This window comes from Lepus europaeus, chromosome 12, assembly GCF_033115175.1.
Source record: "Lepus europaeus isolate LE1 chromosome 12, mLepTim1.pri, whole genome shotgun sequence".
NCBI classification, from domain to species: Eukaryota; Metazoa; Chordata; class Mammalia; order Lagomorpha; family Leporidae; genus Lepus; species Lepus europaeus.
In genome coordinates, this window is record NC_084838.1 from 37799468 (window position 1) to 37816723 (window position 17256).

Genomic DNA, 17256 nt, shown 5'->3' on the forward strand with positions numbered 1-17256 from the left:
ATTTAGAAGCACAGTTCGCAGATACAAATCACCCTTTTGCTCCTGGTAATATTTCATTGGCTCTGGGATATTTGCAGTGTGGTGGTTAACATCCCTCCTAATTAGCAAGCCCAGCTCTCTGTAAGGTGGGGTAATTAGGTACCACACTAGCAGGGAATGGACTCGGACAGTGTGGTTCAGAGAGCAGCTTGTCCCGTGGCGAGGGTGTCGGCAGCGTGCCTGCGTCGTTTGCATGCCAGACGGTGAATGAAAGTGCCTCCAACTCCTGCAGCCCGGGCATGCTGGAGAACCGTCCCCAAGTGTCCTGCTTTCTCCTGCCTCTCGGCCTTTGCACGTGCTGTTCGCTCTAGCCGGAAAAGCACTTCCTCTTTCCGCCCCTTTCTTCGGCTGACTCTTCTACTTTCTGGACCACCCCTGCCCCCGGCCTGGAGTAAGCGGTTTGGTGTAGGGTTAAGAGCAGGCTCTTAACCGCACGGCTGGGGTGTGGATCCCAGCCCCTCCACCTGCGAGCTGTGTGGTCTCGGGAAAGTTGTCTCTGTGTTCTCATGTGCAGAACAGGAGGGGCGACGGCACGTTTGCCGTCACGGGGTGGGGGTGGGGGTTTGTAAGGGTTTGACATGGGAGGGAGGGGCTTAGCCCCGCCCCACGTGGAGTAAACTGTGGATCCGGCTCTGCCTCTGCCTCTCCAGGGCCCGGGCTAAGACTTCAAGCCCTCTCTATCTCCGGGCAGGCGCAGGGCTGTTGCTCAGGAAACCATGAATCCGGGAAGCCTGGAGCAGGGTCGGGGCTCCTGTCTTGGTCCAGCGCTGCCCCGGAGCTGTGAGGACGGGTCTCCCTCGGGGCTTCCCTCCCTGACAGCCCGTGACTCCCGGGTAACACGGCACAATCACATTCCCTCTGCTCAAACCTGAACGTATTCGGCAATTTTACAGTTTCGCATTTTACTTCTCCGAGAAGAAAGATTGAGTGAAACTAATGGCTGGATAATGGTAGTTCCAATGGAATTTTCCTCTGTGCCACTTTGATTTTTCTCAGTCTGCAGCCTCAGTGTAGGATGGGATTTATCAGATCACCCGGAACATTGATTTTGGTTCGGGGCTGCCACCCTGGTGCCCAGCGTGGGGCCTGGCTCACCGCAAATGCTCTAGGAGTGTGTGCTGGACGAATCGGAGCTGGGAATCCCACCCTGACCTTGCCAGTTTGTCCCTGTTCACCCAGCCTGGCTCAGATGGGCCCAAATCCAGGCCATCCCCTGAGCGCTCAGCAAAGGAGCTAGGAAGCAGTTTGGGTAGAAGAGCGTGTAGCATCTGTTATTACCAGACGTACCAATTTTCTTTCTTTTAATGGGTGTCTTTAAAAAAATTTTAAAAATGTATTTACTTTCACTTAGTTTGAAAGCTGGAGAGAGAGAGAGAGACAGACAGACACAGAGATCTTCTATCTGCTGGTTCACTCCACGAATGCTTGCAATCGCCAGGATGGCCCAGGCTGAAGGCAGGAGCCTGGAGCTCAACCCTGGTCTCCCACGTGGTAGCAGGCACCCAAGTACTGGAGCCATCCCCTGCTGCCTCCTGGGGTGCTCATTAGCAGGAAGCTGGGGCCAGGGCTGGAGCCCCGCCATCGCCGTACGGGATGCGGGCCTCGCACGCGGTGTCTTCACCGGACGGCTGTCCCTCGCGGTGTGCGCTCCCAGCCCGGCTTCCGTGGTTTGTCATCCTCCCAGGTTCACATCTGGGAACCAGCGCTTCCACTCGCCCCTCCAGGCTCACGGGGATGAGGGAGGTCTCCCGGGACACCAGGCGCTGTCCGAGTGCTGACCGCCCCTGAGCCGCAGGCGCTCCTTCAGTCAGCCCCCACTGATGGGCAAAGCCTGAGCTGCAGCTCAGCTGGGTGTAGGCTCTGCCCTCAGAGGACTCGGACTCAGCAGGTAAGAAAGAGGGTATTCCCAGGAACCGCTCCTGTTTTCCGAGCACTTAGTATGGGAACGTTTTATGTTAGGTATTTTACTTGTACTCTCACTCCGTTCCATCATCAACCCCTGGTCCCATTATTGTCCCATTTTACAGATGAGACAGTTGAGGATTGGGAAGGTCAGAGGAGTCGCTCAAATGGCATAGATTTGTAACAGAGGGGATATGAACCTGGGCCTCTGTGTGTCTGGAGGGCCCTGCCTTCCCCAGCGTGCGGGGCCTGGCTGTCATGTGGAACCCTCAGCCTCACTCTGCCGGGCGCTCCTCCGTGGACCCTGGTGCGGCCTCGATCAAGTGCTCTCATCTCCTGGGGTCAGTGTCCCATCTGTAAGATGGGGATTCTAGGAGGGCGGAGCTCATAGGATGTGAGGAGTGGGGCCAGGCCCTGGTAGTGGCCCGGGCAACCTGCTGAAGCAGCCCTGAGGAAAGGGCCATTGGTTCAGCCTTGGGACCTGGAGGCAGGCTGCAGAGGGGAGGTAGCGTTTAGGCTGAGACCTGACAGGCAGGGGTGAAAGGGCACACCAGCAGAGGGAACAGAAGTGCAGGCAGCACAGAGGGACAATAGCAAAGGGACACTGAGGGCTGGCATGTAGCCTGCAGGGATAGCATGGTGGGGTGAGTGGAGGGGGGACCCCGACTGGTGGGGCAGGTTGCGGAGGCTCGAACTTTCTCCTGGGGGAACCTCGGACACTGCGCTTGGTGCCAGGCTCCGTGACCAGCGTGTCCCAGAGATGATCTCCTTTAGTCCTTAAGAGCTCCAAATGTTTGTCTTGTGTGCCATCCTTCCCAGTTTACAGATGCAGAAACTGAGGGTGCTGGGAAGAGTAGAGGCGCGTGTCGCGTGCCCTGGGCCCGCAGATAAGGGATCTGGCTCCAAGCTGCCGCTGCACTGCTTACAATGCAAGTTGCTGAGTGACTTCAGTGACTCAGCCTCCCGAGCCTCAGTTTTCTCACCTGTACAATGGGATGAGAACATGCAGGGACCTTGGCTGACTTCTCACTCCTCCTTACAACGCAGGCTGCGCCTTTCCCAGGGGCCTCTCTGGACCACCCCTGCCCCAGCCTGGAGTAAGCGGTTTAGTGTAGGGGTGAGAGCAGACTGGGGAACCACACTGCCGGGTTTGGATCCCAGCTCCGCTTCGCCATGCAGCCTTGCCCTCAGCAAACATCCTATAAATGGCATCTGAAACAATTGCTTAACGTTGCAAATTAGCATGGTCTGAATCGGGATGGTTTCTGCTTTATGTGGATTACTTTTTAAATGTTTAGTAGTCTTTATTTTTAAGATTATTTATTTGAAAGGTGTTTTAACTCCTGGGCCAGATGCCCACCCTGGCTTGCTTTTAGAATCAGCTGGGGCCGGCGCCGCGGCTCAATAGGCTAATCCTCTGCCTTGCGGCGCCGGCACACCGGGTTCTAGTCCCGGTCGGGGCACCGGATTCTGTCCTGGTTGCTCATCTTCCAGGCCAGCTCTCAGCTGTGGCCAGGGAGTGCAGTGGAGGATGGCCCAAGTGCTTGGGCCCTGCACCCCATGGGAGACCAGGATAAGCAACTGGCTCCTGCCTTCAGAACAGCACGGTGCGCCAGCCACAGTACGCCAGCCGTGGCGGCCATTGGAGGGTGAACCAATGGCAAAAGGAAGACCTTTCTCTCTGTCTCTCTCTCTCACTGTCCACTCTGCCTGTCAAAAAGTAAAAATAAATAAATAAATAAATAGAATCAGCTGGTTGCAGCCTCCTGAGCAAAGCAGCTCCAAGCTCCCCGGGCTCACTTGACCCAAGCTGGCGGTGCCCCAGGGCACATCAGTTCCGCCTCCCTGCCCCCACCCCCGCCCCAGTCACCCTGGTCTGGACCCCTCCCATGGCAGATTGACCTGCCAAGACCCGGCCCTCTGCCCAGGGGAGGCGGGTACCTGAGGCAGGAGTGTGGTCGGATGCAGCAGCTGGCCTCACCTGGAGGGGACCTTGGACCCTGGACCGCGGATGAGGGCAGAGGGTGCCGTAGTGCATAAGGACCGGAGTGGGGTCGGAGAGTTATCTTCACACGTTCAAAAGGCTTAAGGATAAATGTATCCCAGTGAAGAAAAAGATTTCCTCCAGTTTATTTTTCCCAGCAGTGTCCCCAAAGGCCTCTCCTCACAAGTGTGTTTGTTCCTAAAGCAAGTGTGGCAAAGCATGGAGCCCTCTTGGTTGCTTGGGTGTTCAGTTATGGGTGGAACAGATACTGGTGAGAGTGGGCTGGGGTCTCCAACAAAGTGCACAGACAGACCCAATGGGAAAATAAGTGAATGCTCATTTAATGGTATTATTTTTTAAAGATTTATTTATTTGAAAGGAAGCGCCTCAGATATAGAGAGAGCTGGAGATCTGCCGTCTTCCATCTGCTGGTTCACTCCCCAAGTGACTGCAACAGCCAGCGCTGGGCCAGGCCGAAGCCAGGAGCTTCTTCTGGGTCTCCCACGTGGGTGCAGGGGCCCAAGGACTTAGGCCATCCCCCACAGCTTTCCCAGGCACATTAGCAGGGAGCTGGATTGGAAGTGTAGCAGCTGGGACTTGAACCGGCGCCTGTATGGGATGCTGGTATTAGAGGCAGCGGCTTAACCTGCTGCACCTCAGTGCTGGCCCCTCATTTAATATTACCGAGTAGACAAAATCTGCCTGGATCTGGGCGGGGAGGAAGGGTTAGAAATGACCAATTCTGCCTCTTTCGTTTACTGATGGGGTCTCTCAGGCCCAGAGAGGGAGAAGAACTTGCCTGGGTTCATAGAGCAAGGAAGGGCACAGCTGGGGCTCCTGATCCTTTTCCCACTGGGTCCTGCCACTGCCCTGCCACGGGGAGCGGCCGCAGGGAGGATGAGGAGACTCTGCCAGGGCCCTTGCTTTGGCCTGGGCTCTGTAGGGGCCTGGGATGCTGAGACAGGCCAGCAGCTGACCTAGTGGCTCCGGCCTTTTTCCTGGGGCTCCCGTCTCCGTCCCGAAGGTCATGATGCCAGCGGGATTCTGGAGATTCTTGTTTGTTTTTATTTTTCGTTATCCTCCCAGTGAGCATCTGCACATCAAGTACATGATGGTTTTTAAAGAAACAAACCAGAACCTTCCAAGAAAAATGCAAAATCCCTGGATCGGCTATGCTCCGAAGAGAACGCGATGGGTTTATGATCTTTTAAGACACACGAGAGACAGCTTTCTCCTGACAGATGGGAATGGCGGGCTGTTTGGCTTCCTCCCTCTTTGCGTGACCAGCCCCGATTGTGTAAAGCTTTTAGCTTCAAAGCCGGGTTGTGAATAACGTTGGCTTAACCTGAAATTTCAAGGCAGCGTTTCTCTGCTCCCTGAGACGGGGCTTCCTGCCCCTTGCTCCCCTGCAGCTAGCTTCCAGAATGTTAATTCTGCTAGCCATGGTTGACTAAGCCCAGCACTGGGTCTATTACATATTATTTGATTTGGAGTAGAAAAAAAAAAGATTTAAAGATACCAAGCCCCCTGTATCCCTTTGTGCTTTTGCCCATGCCTAGCCATATACTTAAGCATACCATTCGCCTCGTGAGTTCACATATTTCTGCCTGGGCTCAGGTTTGAGCCTGTCTGTACGCAGGCTGCCGTCGCCGGTGAAGTCAGGCGACGTCTTTACGGTACAGATGAGAAATGCCACGAGGCCACACGGGAGGCCCAGGGGGTCAGCCCTGTCCCTGGGCTGGGGATGCTTCATGGTACTGGCTTCCATTGCTGCCTCCGAGCATATAACCTGTCTGGTTCCTGGTCGCTGTGCACACACTATGTGCGGCACCCAGAGGCACAGGTCAGCGCGTCCTTGGGCTATCAGAACCTGGCACCTTTTGTCAGAGAGTAGTTATTGTGGTTGGTACTTACTTGTACCCTGTTGGATTGGAGTCTTTTTCTCTCTTTTTGAACTTATTTTATCTGAAAGGCAGAGAGACAAAGACAGAGATGCACCATCTGCTGGTTCACTCCCCATATGCCTGCAGCTGCCAGGAGCCTGGAACTCAGTCTGGCCTCCTACATGGCTGGCAGGGACCCGGGCACTTGAGCCATCACTGCTGCCTTCAGAGTGCACATTAGCAGGAAGCTGGAGTCAGGAGTGGAGCCGGGATTTGAACTCATATGGGATGAGGGCGTCCCAAGTGCTGCCTTAACCATTGTGCCAGTCGCCCCCCTCTTCCCCCCCCCCCCCCCCGGTTCTTTTTCAGTTAGCATCCACCTCCTGCACTGGACATCAGTGAGGACAGGGCTGCGTCAGCTTTAGCCCATTGTTCTGTCCCTAGCACTAGTGCTTACTTTATTTGTTTGGAGGAAAAATGAATGAGTGAGTGAGTGAATGAATGATGTCAGGAGGAGGGATTCTGTCATCCACAGACTGAAAGGTGTTGTCGTGCGTATAACTGATTTGTTCATTTGTTCTATAAATATTCCCTGAGGAGGGGACAGACATGAGTGGCCTGAAGTCTTGCCCCTGGAGGTGAGAGTGCAGTGTGGGAGGGGAGGGCCGTGGGAGAGGCTTGGCTCCTAAGATAAGGGAAGGGGCTGGCTCTGTGGTATAGAGGGGTGAGTCACCTCCTGCAGTGCTGGCATCACATATGGGTGCTGTTTTGTGTCCTGGCTGCTCCACTTCTGATCCAGCTCCATGCTACTGGCCTGGGAAGAGAAGCAAAGGATGGCCCAAATGTTTGTGCCCTGACACTGCCATGGGAGACCTGGATGGAGCTCTTGGCTTTGACTTAGTTGTTGTGGCCATTTGGGGAGTGAACCAGTAGATGGAAGAGCTCTCTCTCTCTCTTTCTCTCTTTCTGTAACTCTGACTTTTCAGAGAAGTTAAAAAAAAAAAAAAAAAAGCCAAAGGAGAAAGTGGTCAGAGCTGTAAGAAAGGAAGGAGGGCCTCCTGGAGGAGGTGTGCATGCTTGCAGGCTGTGTCTGTCTGAGGAGACAGGGTACACGTCAGGGAGGAATGGCTTCTGTTCTGCACGGCATGTTGCATTGCTAGTAGCTGGTGAGCTGACTCCAGAGCACCACCATCAGACACCCACACATGCAAAATCCCGCCCGTGCCCCTGGTGTCTACCGCAGACGAGGTCTAGGAGCTGAGTTCAGATGGCACGGGCTGACTAAAGGGCGATCCTCTCGGGCCCAGGGCTAGGAGTGGGCAAGGCCCCTGTTTCTCGGCTCCTCCTGTGGCTCCCCGCGCCCCTGCAGCAAGGCTCCCGTGCTCTCTGTGGCCCCGGGCCGCTGGGCTGCACCCCTGCCAGCCCCCCAGATCCTCCCCAGGGCTCCTCCCTCTGCTGCTGTGTTCCCTGCACTCCTTCTCATGTCAGGGTCTGTGTGTGGCAGGCAGGCTCTGTTGCCCAGCCAGCCTGCCCCTTGTGGCCCTGCCCACTCCTCCTCCATGCTCTACTGGAAGTTCAGGTGTGGCTTCCTCCTGGAAGACAGCCCTGGCTCTTTTCCAGGCAAGGTCACGCTGCTTCTCGCCCCCATGCATGGTCCTGTCTGAGGGACTCGACAGTGGTCACAGAAAATACAAATTTTGGAAGGAACTATGCATGGGTTTAAAAAGTTGTTTGTGCAAAATAAATTTTTCTTTCAACTCGATTTTCCATAAGTTTTCAGACATACCCTAGTATTTCTTTTAATAACTTTTTAATAATATTGATTTGAAAGGCAGAGCAATAGAGAGAAGGAGACAGAGAGAGGTCTTCCATCCACTAGTTCACTCCCTGGATGGCTGCAACGGCTGGCCCAGGAAGCCAGGAGCCTGGAGCTAGTGTTCTCCCGGGCTTGCCCAGTGGGTGCGCCGCAGACTTTCGAGAGCCAGGCGGGGTGCAGCCGGTCCTGTTTCTGGAAGACCCCGCAGAGGTGGGCGCCAGGCTGCCTGTGTTCAGCCCGTGTGGGCAGTGCTCCGCGGGTCTCCAAGGTCCCCCAGTGCACATGCTCGAGTCGGCCCCAGGTCCTGAGCCTTTACTCCGTGCCGGGCGGCTTGGGGTCCAGTGACTTGGCTCATAGGGGCCTGAGTGGAGCCCCCTCACTGAGCTTGCTCAGTGCAGGTGGGTCTCTGTCTTGCCAGAGCTCTGTCCCACAGGAGCAGGCTGGTGCCCGGGAGCCTCTCTGGGAGGCCGGCCTGCCTGAGCCGGGGAGAGTTGGGTTGGCCCTTGGAGGGGCAGAATGAGGGCCATGGGGAGGCAGGAGGAACCGGCTGCCAGCGGGCGTGGGGGAGCAGAGTTGAAGGTGGCGGACCGGGGGAGTCTCGTGGACTCTGGCCGGGAGGAACGTGGTGGGCGCTCCGGGACGGAGGCTGGGCCCGGGGTGACGGGACAGGCGTGTGTGATTGCATGTGCGCAGAACCTTGGCGACCAGGGCCTCGTGGTGGGTGCTGGCCAGCAGGACACTGCGGAGCAGACTGACTGGGCTGCAAGTGCCCGCACCCTCTAGTCTGGGTGGCTTTAGCGGAGTGGTTCCATGGGGATGGGCCGCAGGGGCAGAGGGGCGCTTCGTCCCAGGCTGCCAGAGCCAGAACTGGGGCTCCACTCCAGCCTCTGATGTGGGACCTGTTTTTTCAGGGGGCCCTTAAGCTACCTCTGAAAGCCTTTTTTATTTTATTTTTTTTAAGATTTGTCTCACAGGCAGAATGTCAGAGAGAGGAGAGAATCTTCCAATTGCTTGTTCACGTCTCAAATCGCTGCAACAGCTGGGGCTGGTCCAGGCTGAACCCAGGAGCCTGAACTCCATCTAGATCTCCCATGTGGGTAGCAGGCCTTAAACTCTTGGGCCGTCTACTGCTGCTTTCCCAGGCCCATTAGCAGGGAGCTGGAAGTGGAGCAGCCAGGACTTGAAAGGTACACTCCAATATGGGGTGCTGCCAGTGGGCCTAACCTGCACCATGGTGCCAGCCCCGAGGCCTTTCTCGTAGAGGACGCTGGGTGCTCTGAGGCTCGGGGGCTTGCAAAGGCCAGGCCAGGCCGCACCGCTGCACGGCATGAGATAGGACAGTGGAGGAGGCCGGGCTTTTGGCTGCATCTCAGCGGCGCAGTGCCCCGCGGCGGATCGGGCCTCTTCCCTCACAGTGGTGGGCTTTTCACGGGAATGCCAATGTCTAGGGCAGCAGAAAGGGGGTGGGGGCCTGGGGCTGGCAGTGGACGCAGCCCATGCAGCGGCGCCCCGCAGCTGAAGCTGACTGGTCCCTGTTTCCCCTGGGGCTTCTTGATGGCGTGGGTGGGTGCCTGGGCCCTGGGCCTGGGTTTCAGCAGTGCCTCTGGTCAGCCTGGCTTAAGCTGCATGGTCCCAGAGTCCCGGGGAATGAGGCGCCGACGGACTGGTGCTTGCTTTCACTTTGAACAACTCAAGGCCAAGTCCCACAAAAGGTACTTCATCATTTTTCCCCCCTTTGGTGGATAACAAAATTTTTTTTTTTTTAAAGAGTTGGGGATGCCAGAAGTGGGGGAAGGGAGAGAGGTCTTCCATTCTTTGGTTCACTGCCCAATGGGCCACAACGACCAGGGTAGGGCCAGGCTGAAACCAGGAGCTTTCCCTTGGGTCTCCCACATGGATGCAGGGGCCCAAACACCTGGGCCATCCTCTGCTGCTTTCGCAGATGCACTAGCAGGGAGCTGGATCAGAAGTGGAGCAGCAGGGACTTGAACCGGTGCCCATGTGGCTTAACCAACTATTCGATAATGCCGGCCCCTTCGATGGATGGTTCACAGTGTGTTTTTGAAATGTAGGAATCAAAACCAGAGTCTTATGGTGGAATAGCTAATAATAGGGAACACAGAAAGTGTTTAATCTTGTGCTTTCTTAATTTACAAACCAAACCAAACAGAAAAGGCTGCTTTAAAAAATCTCTCTCCCCTTTGCCTCTATCCACTCATTCCTGTCTTCCTGAGTGGGTAACTTCCTTAGATGTTTCACATAAACATGCACATCCAGGGGTATTCAGAAAGTTCATGGAAGGGGCTGGAGTTGTGGTGCGGTGGGTTAAACCACCCCTTGTGATACTGGCATCCCACATGGAAACTAGAACCCCAGCTGCTCCACTTCTGATCCAGCTCCCTAATAATGGGTCTGGGAAAGCAGCAGAAGATGGCCCAAATACTTGGGTCCCTTTGACCCACGTGGGAGATCCGGATGGAGTTCCAGACTCCTGGCTTCAGCCTGGACCAGCCCCATTCTGGCCATTTGGGTAGTGAACCAGTGGATGGAAGATTCTCTGTCTCTCTTTTCTCTCTCTGTCACTTTGCTTTTCAAATAAATCTTTAATATGAAAGCTCATGGGAAATGGAATTACAAGAAGTTTAAGGGGCAGGTGTTGTGGTGTAGCAGTTCAGAATGAGGGAGTCCCGAGTGTCAGCGTGAGTGCCTGGCATTGAGTCCCGCCTTCGCCTCGGCTTCTGATCCAGCTCCCTGCTGATGCGCCTGGGAGGACAGCAGATGATGGCCCAGGTACACGGACCTGAACTGAGTTTTGGGCTCCTGGCTTTGGTCTGGCCCACCTCTGGTGGTTGTGGGTAGCTGGGGAGTGAACCAGTTAGATAGAAGATTTCTCTCTCTGTCTCTCCCTCTCTATCTCTTTGCCTTTTCAAATAAAAATAAAGTAAATCCTTTTTTTTTTTAAAAAAAGATGTTTGTTTTGACACAAAATTTTTGTAAAATTTTAAATTTTTCTAAAATGTTCTGAAATTTCTAAAATATAAAATGTATGTTTTTTTTTTTTTTTTTTTTTTTTTTTTTTTGACAGGCAGAGTAGACAGAGAGAGAGAGACAGAGAGAAAGGTCTTCCTTTTTGCCGTTGGTTCACCCTCCAATGGCCGCTGCGGCCGGCGCATCTCGCTGATCCGAAGCCAGGAGCCAGGTGCTTTTCCTGGTCTCCCATGGGGTGCAGGGGCCAAGCACTTGGGCCATCCTCCACTGCACTCCCGGGCCACAGCAGAGAGCTGGCCTGGAAGAAGGGCAACCGGGATAGAATCCGGCGCCCCAACCGGGACTAGAACCCGGTGTGCCGGCGCCGCAAGGCAGAGCATTAGCCTGTTAAGCCACGGCGTCGGTCTAAAATGTATGATTTTTTGATAACCATTTCATGAGCTCTCTGAAGATCTTGTGGATGTTTGTATGTAGTCTTTCTTTTGATACAAAACATTGAAAGATTACGTATCATGCTGTCCCTTGTTTATTTTTCACATGGCCATGTTGTCTTGAAGTTCTTTTCCTTATTAACTGAGGGTGTGCTCATTCTTTTGGGACTTCCCAGTATTCCGTTATGCCACCGCGCCATGATGTATTTAGCTGGTTCCTGTAAATAACCTCTTAGGTATTTTTATTATTATTATTATTATTATTTTTATTTTATTATTATTTTTTTTGACAGGCAGAATGGACAGTGACAGAGAGAGAGAAAGGTCTTCCTTTGCTGTTGGTTCACCTTCCAGTGGCCACCACGGCTGATGCGCTGTGGCCGGCGCACTGCGCTGATCCCAAGGCAAGAGCCAGGTGCTTATCCTGGTCTCCCGTGGGGTGCAGGGCCCAAGCACTTGGACCATCCTCCACTGCACTCCCGGGCCATAGCAGAGAGCCGGCCTGGAAGAGGGGCAACCGGGACAGAATCCAGTGCTCCGACCGGGACTAGAACCCGGTGTGCTGGCACCGCAAGGCGGAGGATTAGCCTGTTGAGCCACGACGCTGGCCTATTATTTATTTATTTGACAGGTAGAGTTACAGACAGTGAGAGAGACAGACAGAGAGAAAGGTCTTCCCTCCATTGGTTCACCCCCCAAATGGCTGCTGCTGCCGGCACTGCGCCGATCCAAAGCTAAGAGCCAGGTGCTTCTTCCTGGTCTCCCATGTGGGTGCAGGGGCCCAAGCACTTGGGCCATCCTCCACTGCTATCCCAGGCCACAGCAGAGAGCTGGACTGGAAGAGGAGCAATTGGGACTATAACCCGGCGCCCATATGGGATGCCGGCGCCGCAGGCGGAGGATTAACCAAGTGAGCCACGGCGCTGCCCCACCTCTTAGGTATTGTTTGTAGTCTGCTGTAAGAGTCTTAGACATCTCTCATGTCCCACAAGCCCAGCTGTGAATTCAGTTCCCTGAAGGGCAATCACGCAATTGAAGGGATGTGCCCACATGATTTGGACAGATTTTGTCACACTGGCCCAGAATGGTGGGAGAGGCCATGTGTCCCCATAGCCTAGTTTCATGGCCTGGCCATGTGACGTGATGGGAAATGTTCAGGGCAAGGACATCAGCTCTGAGAAAAGCTCTACCTCCCAGGCGGGTCCTTGGTACAAGAGAGGCAGCAGCACTTGGTGACTGAGGCTCTGAGTCAACCTGAGCTCGCGTCCTCAGGCTATCCCCTTGTCCCCTCTAGGTCTCAGTTTTCTCGTCTGCAGAATGGGAAGATAACAGCATGTTTGGGGGCATCAGGAGGGTTAGACAAGATGATCCATGGCAGGAGGGCTTTGCGCAGCGCCTGGCACGTGGCCTTGGGAGGCTGGCTCTGCACTCGTCAGCAGGGGACCTTGGGCAAGGCTGGCCCTTACCTAAGCCACTGCCAGTTTCTTCTTGTCCAGAAAGCTGGCAGCTGGTCCCCAGCCTCGGGGCCTGGCCTGCCGTTCTTCAGGCCCTAGGAGAACCTGCACTCACCTCTCCTCTCTCGTGCTCATCAAAGGTATTCAGGAGTCTCCAGTGCCAAACGGTCACTCGCTCCCGGGCAGAGACTTCCTGCGGAAGCAGATGCGGGGCGACCTGTTCACGCAGCAGCAGCTGGAGGTGCTGGACCGTGTGTTCGAGAGGCAGCACTACTCCGACATCTTCACCACCACGGAGCCCATCAAGCCCGAGCAGGTACGCCCTCAACTCTCGCTGCCACTCCTGCCGCGGCCACACAGGCCTGGGTCGCCGTCCTGGCGGCGGGGGCAGCCAGTAGGTGCGGGTTAGAGCCCGCCAGCCTCTCCTCGGAGGCGAGCTTTCTGCGGCTCTGGGCTGACCCTGGCCGATGACAGCATCCACGGGGTCAGGACAGCTCCTTGTGCGGCTGCCTGGGTCTGTCGGCCAGCCTGGGGGCATGTGTGACTTGCCCAGCCGCTCTGCCATTGCTGCGCTGTCCTTTCCCAGGGCTCTCGCGGGGGCAGGGGGTGTAGGGATCTTCTGGGCCACTTCTTGGGCCGCTGTCCTGTCTGTCAGTTGCTGGCTGAAATACACACTCACCCTGTGATCTGGGGCTCACCAGCTGTGAGCAAAGCCACGATGGTGCCCATGTGGACCCCACTGTCAGCTCCCTCGTCACACTCTTAAAGACCAAGTCCAAGAGACTAGCAATGATGGTGGGTCTCCTCAGACAAACTCCCACCTGGGTCATTTGCACAGAGGAAAGGAAGCAGGAAGTCCCGCCCCTGCTGAGCAGCCAGCCTGCTCCAGCCTGGGCACAGCAGCAGTTGTTGCCCGAGGTGTGGACTTGGGCCAGAGGGGCCTCCAGTGAGAGGCTCTCAGGGCTCAATTCAACTCAGGCTGCTGTTTCCTGACGCCTTGCCTGTGCCAGGCCTTGGGTGGGCCACCTTGCAGCCCCAGGTGACTCAGACATGCTTCCGGCCTGGTGGGGGAGCCAGAGAGCCCCTCTGAGCAGTAAGTACTGGCCTCCTTAATGCTCGTCGGATGCAGGTTCCCCTAAGACCGTCCAAGAGCATGGAGACTGTGTGCTTGGCTGCTGTAGAGGGCCGGGTGCTGCTGGGGATGCTGGGTGGTGAGGAGTGGGCAGAACCATGGGGGCCACCACTGCAGACCGGCTGGCTGTCTCTGAGCAGCTCCCGTGGGGCTCCTGCATGCCCTCCAGCCACTTCGTTTTCAGGTGGGGAATTGGAAGCCCAGAGAAGCAGAGACTTGTCTCGGGCTGCCCAGCCAGCCAGTGGTCTTCACAAACACTGATGAGTCTCTGTGATGTGCCGGGCGTGGAGGCAGGCATGAGGGGTTAACAGTGGGCAGGTCAGGCTTTCACCTTCCCTTAGGGAGCCCCAGATGAATGGGAAAAAAAATCACAATACCCATCACCCAGAGAGCCGTGGGTTCCAGGTGTGTTGATGCCAAGGAGATGTTTGAGGTTCTCTGAGAGCCTAAAGCAGAGGCTGAGGCGGCCTGGAGGCCCCCGGACCTCCTAGGGAAAATGCATTTATGCTGAGACCTCAAGGGGTTGGCCAGAACAAGGAGTAGGGATCGGGGATAGAGGGGATGTGCCCAGCAGGAGGAATAGCAGGTGCTAAGGCCCTGGGGTGCGAAGAAACAAGAATGAGGCCTGGAGGGAGGGCCGGTGTGGCTGGGGCATAGGGAAGGGAGTAGGCGGTGATTCTGGGGTGATGGGCCTGGTTTTGCAGAGTGTGGCGTGGAGCCGGTGTTTGTCCCACAGCCTGGGAAGGTAGGCTGGATGGAGCTGATGCCTGCACTGTGGGTCCTGAGCTGCTTCTGTGACAAGCAGGTGCTCCCTGCCACTCAGAGCCCCTGTGAGAGGCGGCGGCAGCCGCAGTTCATCAGGTGCAGGACGGGGTCGGGGTGGCACTGGTTATGGAAAGCCTCTTGGGCTACCTTTCCTTCAGGATCTGCGAGAGAACTGATCTAAGTGCTGTGAAGACTGCGTGATTTTTGGGCTTGCGTACAACCCTGAGGCGGGCTTCCAACCCCCTCAGGTTTTGCAGGCCCAGAAAGAGAACGGGGCTTGTCAGAGATCACCTCGCGAGCAAGTGGTGAAGATCCAGGGCCCGGCCTCACAGCGCCGAGCCTCCCGCCCTTCTCTCCAGCTGTGATTGGCTTGGCACGGACATACGTGTTGGACACTCTGTGTCATGTGCCTGTCACGGAGAGTCAGGCCCTGAAGCCTGGGCAGAGAGCACAGGGCTTCCTAGGCGAGCGGAGCCCGGAGCCATCCTTGCTCGGATGCTCCCCTGGTCTCACGCGGGGCAGTGCGGTGTGGACTTAGAAGGCGCAGGACAAGACCCCAGAGGAAGGGTCCAGTCAGGGAGGCAGAAGCTGCCTGGGTTGGCTGCATCAGAGGCGACAGCATGGCAGAGGCAGTGTTGAAGGACAGGTGAGATGGGCTCACGGAGGCCAGGGGCCCTGGATACGAGGAGGCCTGGCTCACAGAGTCTGGGGGGCACTGTGTCCAGCAGTGTCCTTCAGAATGGTGCGCCGTGGCTGCAGGCCGCCTCCAGCTGTGTGGGCTCGGGGGTGGGGGCGGGGGCCGCGCTAATGGCTGACTCAGGGCTTTCTGGGTAATCAGCTTCACCCCGTAATGTGCTGTAATGAGGAGAGATGGCAGGTGAGGCTGCGGGACTGCCCTGCATGCTCACGGGCACTGGACTATGAATGACATGGCCCGCGCCCGCTTCCCACTCGCTCTGGACAAATGACGGCCTGAGCTGGGAGGGGACTGCATCAAGGGGACAGGTTCCTGAGCCCTGTCTGCTCGCTTATTCTGTGGCTGTGCTCCTTAGGCCCTGGAGTGGCGAGGCGGTGGCTCCTGGAAGGGACCTGGAGCTGCCGGCCGACCAGGAAGGCTGGCTGCCTGTTTGGCTGGGGATCAGGCCCAACTGTCCCAGTCTGTGTCTCTGTGGGCCTGGTGGCCTGGGGCAAGGGCAGGGCACTTGGTGTCACGTCTGCTCAGGAACCGGTAGGGGAGGAAGAGCGTTTACTGGCCTTGGAGTTGGCTCTGCTTTTTCTGTAGCTCTCAGCTTGTGGGTCTATGGTCGCCGTCATGATGGCCGCGACCCCAGCGGCAGCAGCCTAAGGGCGACACCAGTGATTCTTTGCACTGTGCGTGGGAGTGTCCAGGTGCCACACCCAGACTCTCAAATGCAATGTCTGCTAAGCAGCCGGCGGGGGTGCATGAGCCCCACTTGACAGGTTTTTTTCCCCAGATTGTTTGCTCCATTTTCAGGCCCAGGGAGGTTCTGGGATTGTCAAGACCATGGGCTTGGACCTCGGGATGTGCATCCTCATCTTTTGCAGAAGGTCCCCCTTGGAGGCGCTGCCTGCTCTGCAGCCCAAGTCTGCCTGCCCTCCCAGGGCCTCAGAGCCTGGCATGTCCCCCCGAAGCCCTCCTCCCCACGCCCCTGGGAAGGGCGACCCTCTGCGGGGCCAGGCTGGGGACCTGCTGGTCACCGCTGTGGGCTCAGAGCCTGCTTGACCTTACTGCTGCTCCCACCATGATGCCCCCTGAGTGGGTGGGCAGGTGGGCCCAGACCCCGGCTGTTCAGGCAGGCTTGGTAAAGCCTTTGGCCCGCGTGGAAGGGGTTAAGGCAGACCTACTCCTGGGGCAATGAAACACTTCCTCTTCACAATGGTTATTGAAAAAGCAATTCTGTTTTCCCTACATGTGCAGTGAGTAAAAATCACCTCGGAGGAAGAGAAGATGGGGAAAAAAACAACTGCTGGTGGCGACTGCATGTGCGTATGAGTGCATGCGTGTGTGTGTGCGCACGCGCGTGTGTGTGTTTCCCGCGGTGGAATCTGTTTCAGGAAAACTCGTCCTGACGCCTGGGCGGGCACTGGCCACTGGCAGAGCGGGTCCCTCCTCCGGCCGCCACGCGCTGCCTGCCTGCCGTATTTACTCTCAGCAGACTATTAACCAACACCAGGCTATTAATCTGGCTTTTGAGCCTTCACTAAAGCCCATAAAAGCTCACAGTTGTCAAATGGAGTTCATTTTAATTTCCTTTCAATCACAGTAAATTATTCAGGTGATAAATCAGCTGGAGCAGCCTCCTGGCTGTAATAGAAACCCTAATTCCTGGCTAATTATCCAGCCCATTGCTGCCAACAGATCAATACGGGCGCAAAATGGAACGGGCCCAGGGCCCTCCCTCCCATCGGGCTGGAGACAGAGAGACAGCTGGGGAAGGGGGACGTGCTGCTGACCTCCCAGGAAGTTCAAAGGTCACAGGGGGTTAACCCGGGAGAAGGCCTGTCCCCAGTCTAACAGAGAAGCCACCGGAAGTGCCTCCTGCTCTCCTAAGCCGCTCGGCCCCTGCAGGGTGGCGCGTCTCCTGGCCAGTGGCTGAGCAGGGTGCTGGAACGCTGCTGGACAGCCTGTTCCTGGTGAGGAGTGGGTGTGTGTTTCTGAGCATGCGTGAGCCTGGTGAGCAAGGGCGGCCTGGACCCCAAGCGTGAGTCACAGAGGTGGGTCTTCCGTGGTGGGTCTGTGTCCCACTGGGAGGCAGGTGTGCCTGGTTAGGAAGTGGGGGAAGGCTTCCTGGAGAAGGTGCCTTGAGGCATGGCAGAATTCAGATGTCTGGAGGTGGTGGA

At 56.4% G+C, this 17256-nt stretch overlaps 1 protein-coding gene across 1 annotated transcript in view; it reads left to right on the forward strand.

Annotated features, from left to right (window-relative positions):
- The window catches only part of PAX5 (paired box 5), a 181566-nt gene that overhangs the window by 45919 nt on the left and 118391 nt on the right, over positions 1–17256 (forward strand). The window contains exon 6 of the mRNA XM_062206963.1: positions 12638–12813. Within this exon, the coding sequence (XP_062062947.1) occupies positions 12638–12813 (176 nt within the window). The remainder of the gene's footprint in view (positions 1–12637; positions 12814–17256) is intronic.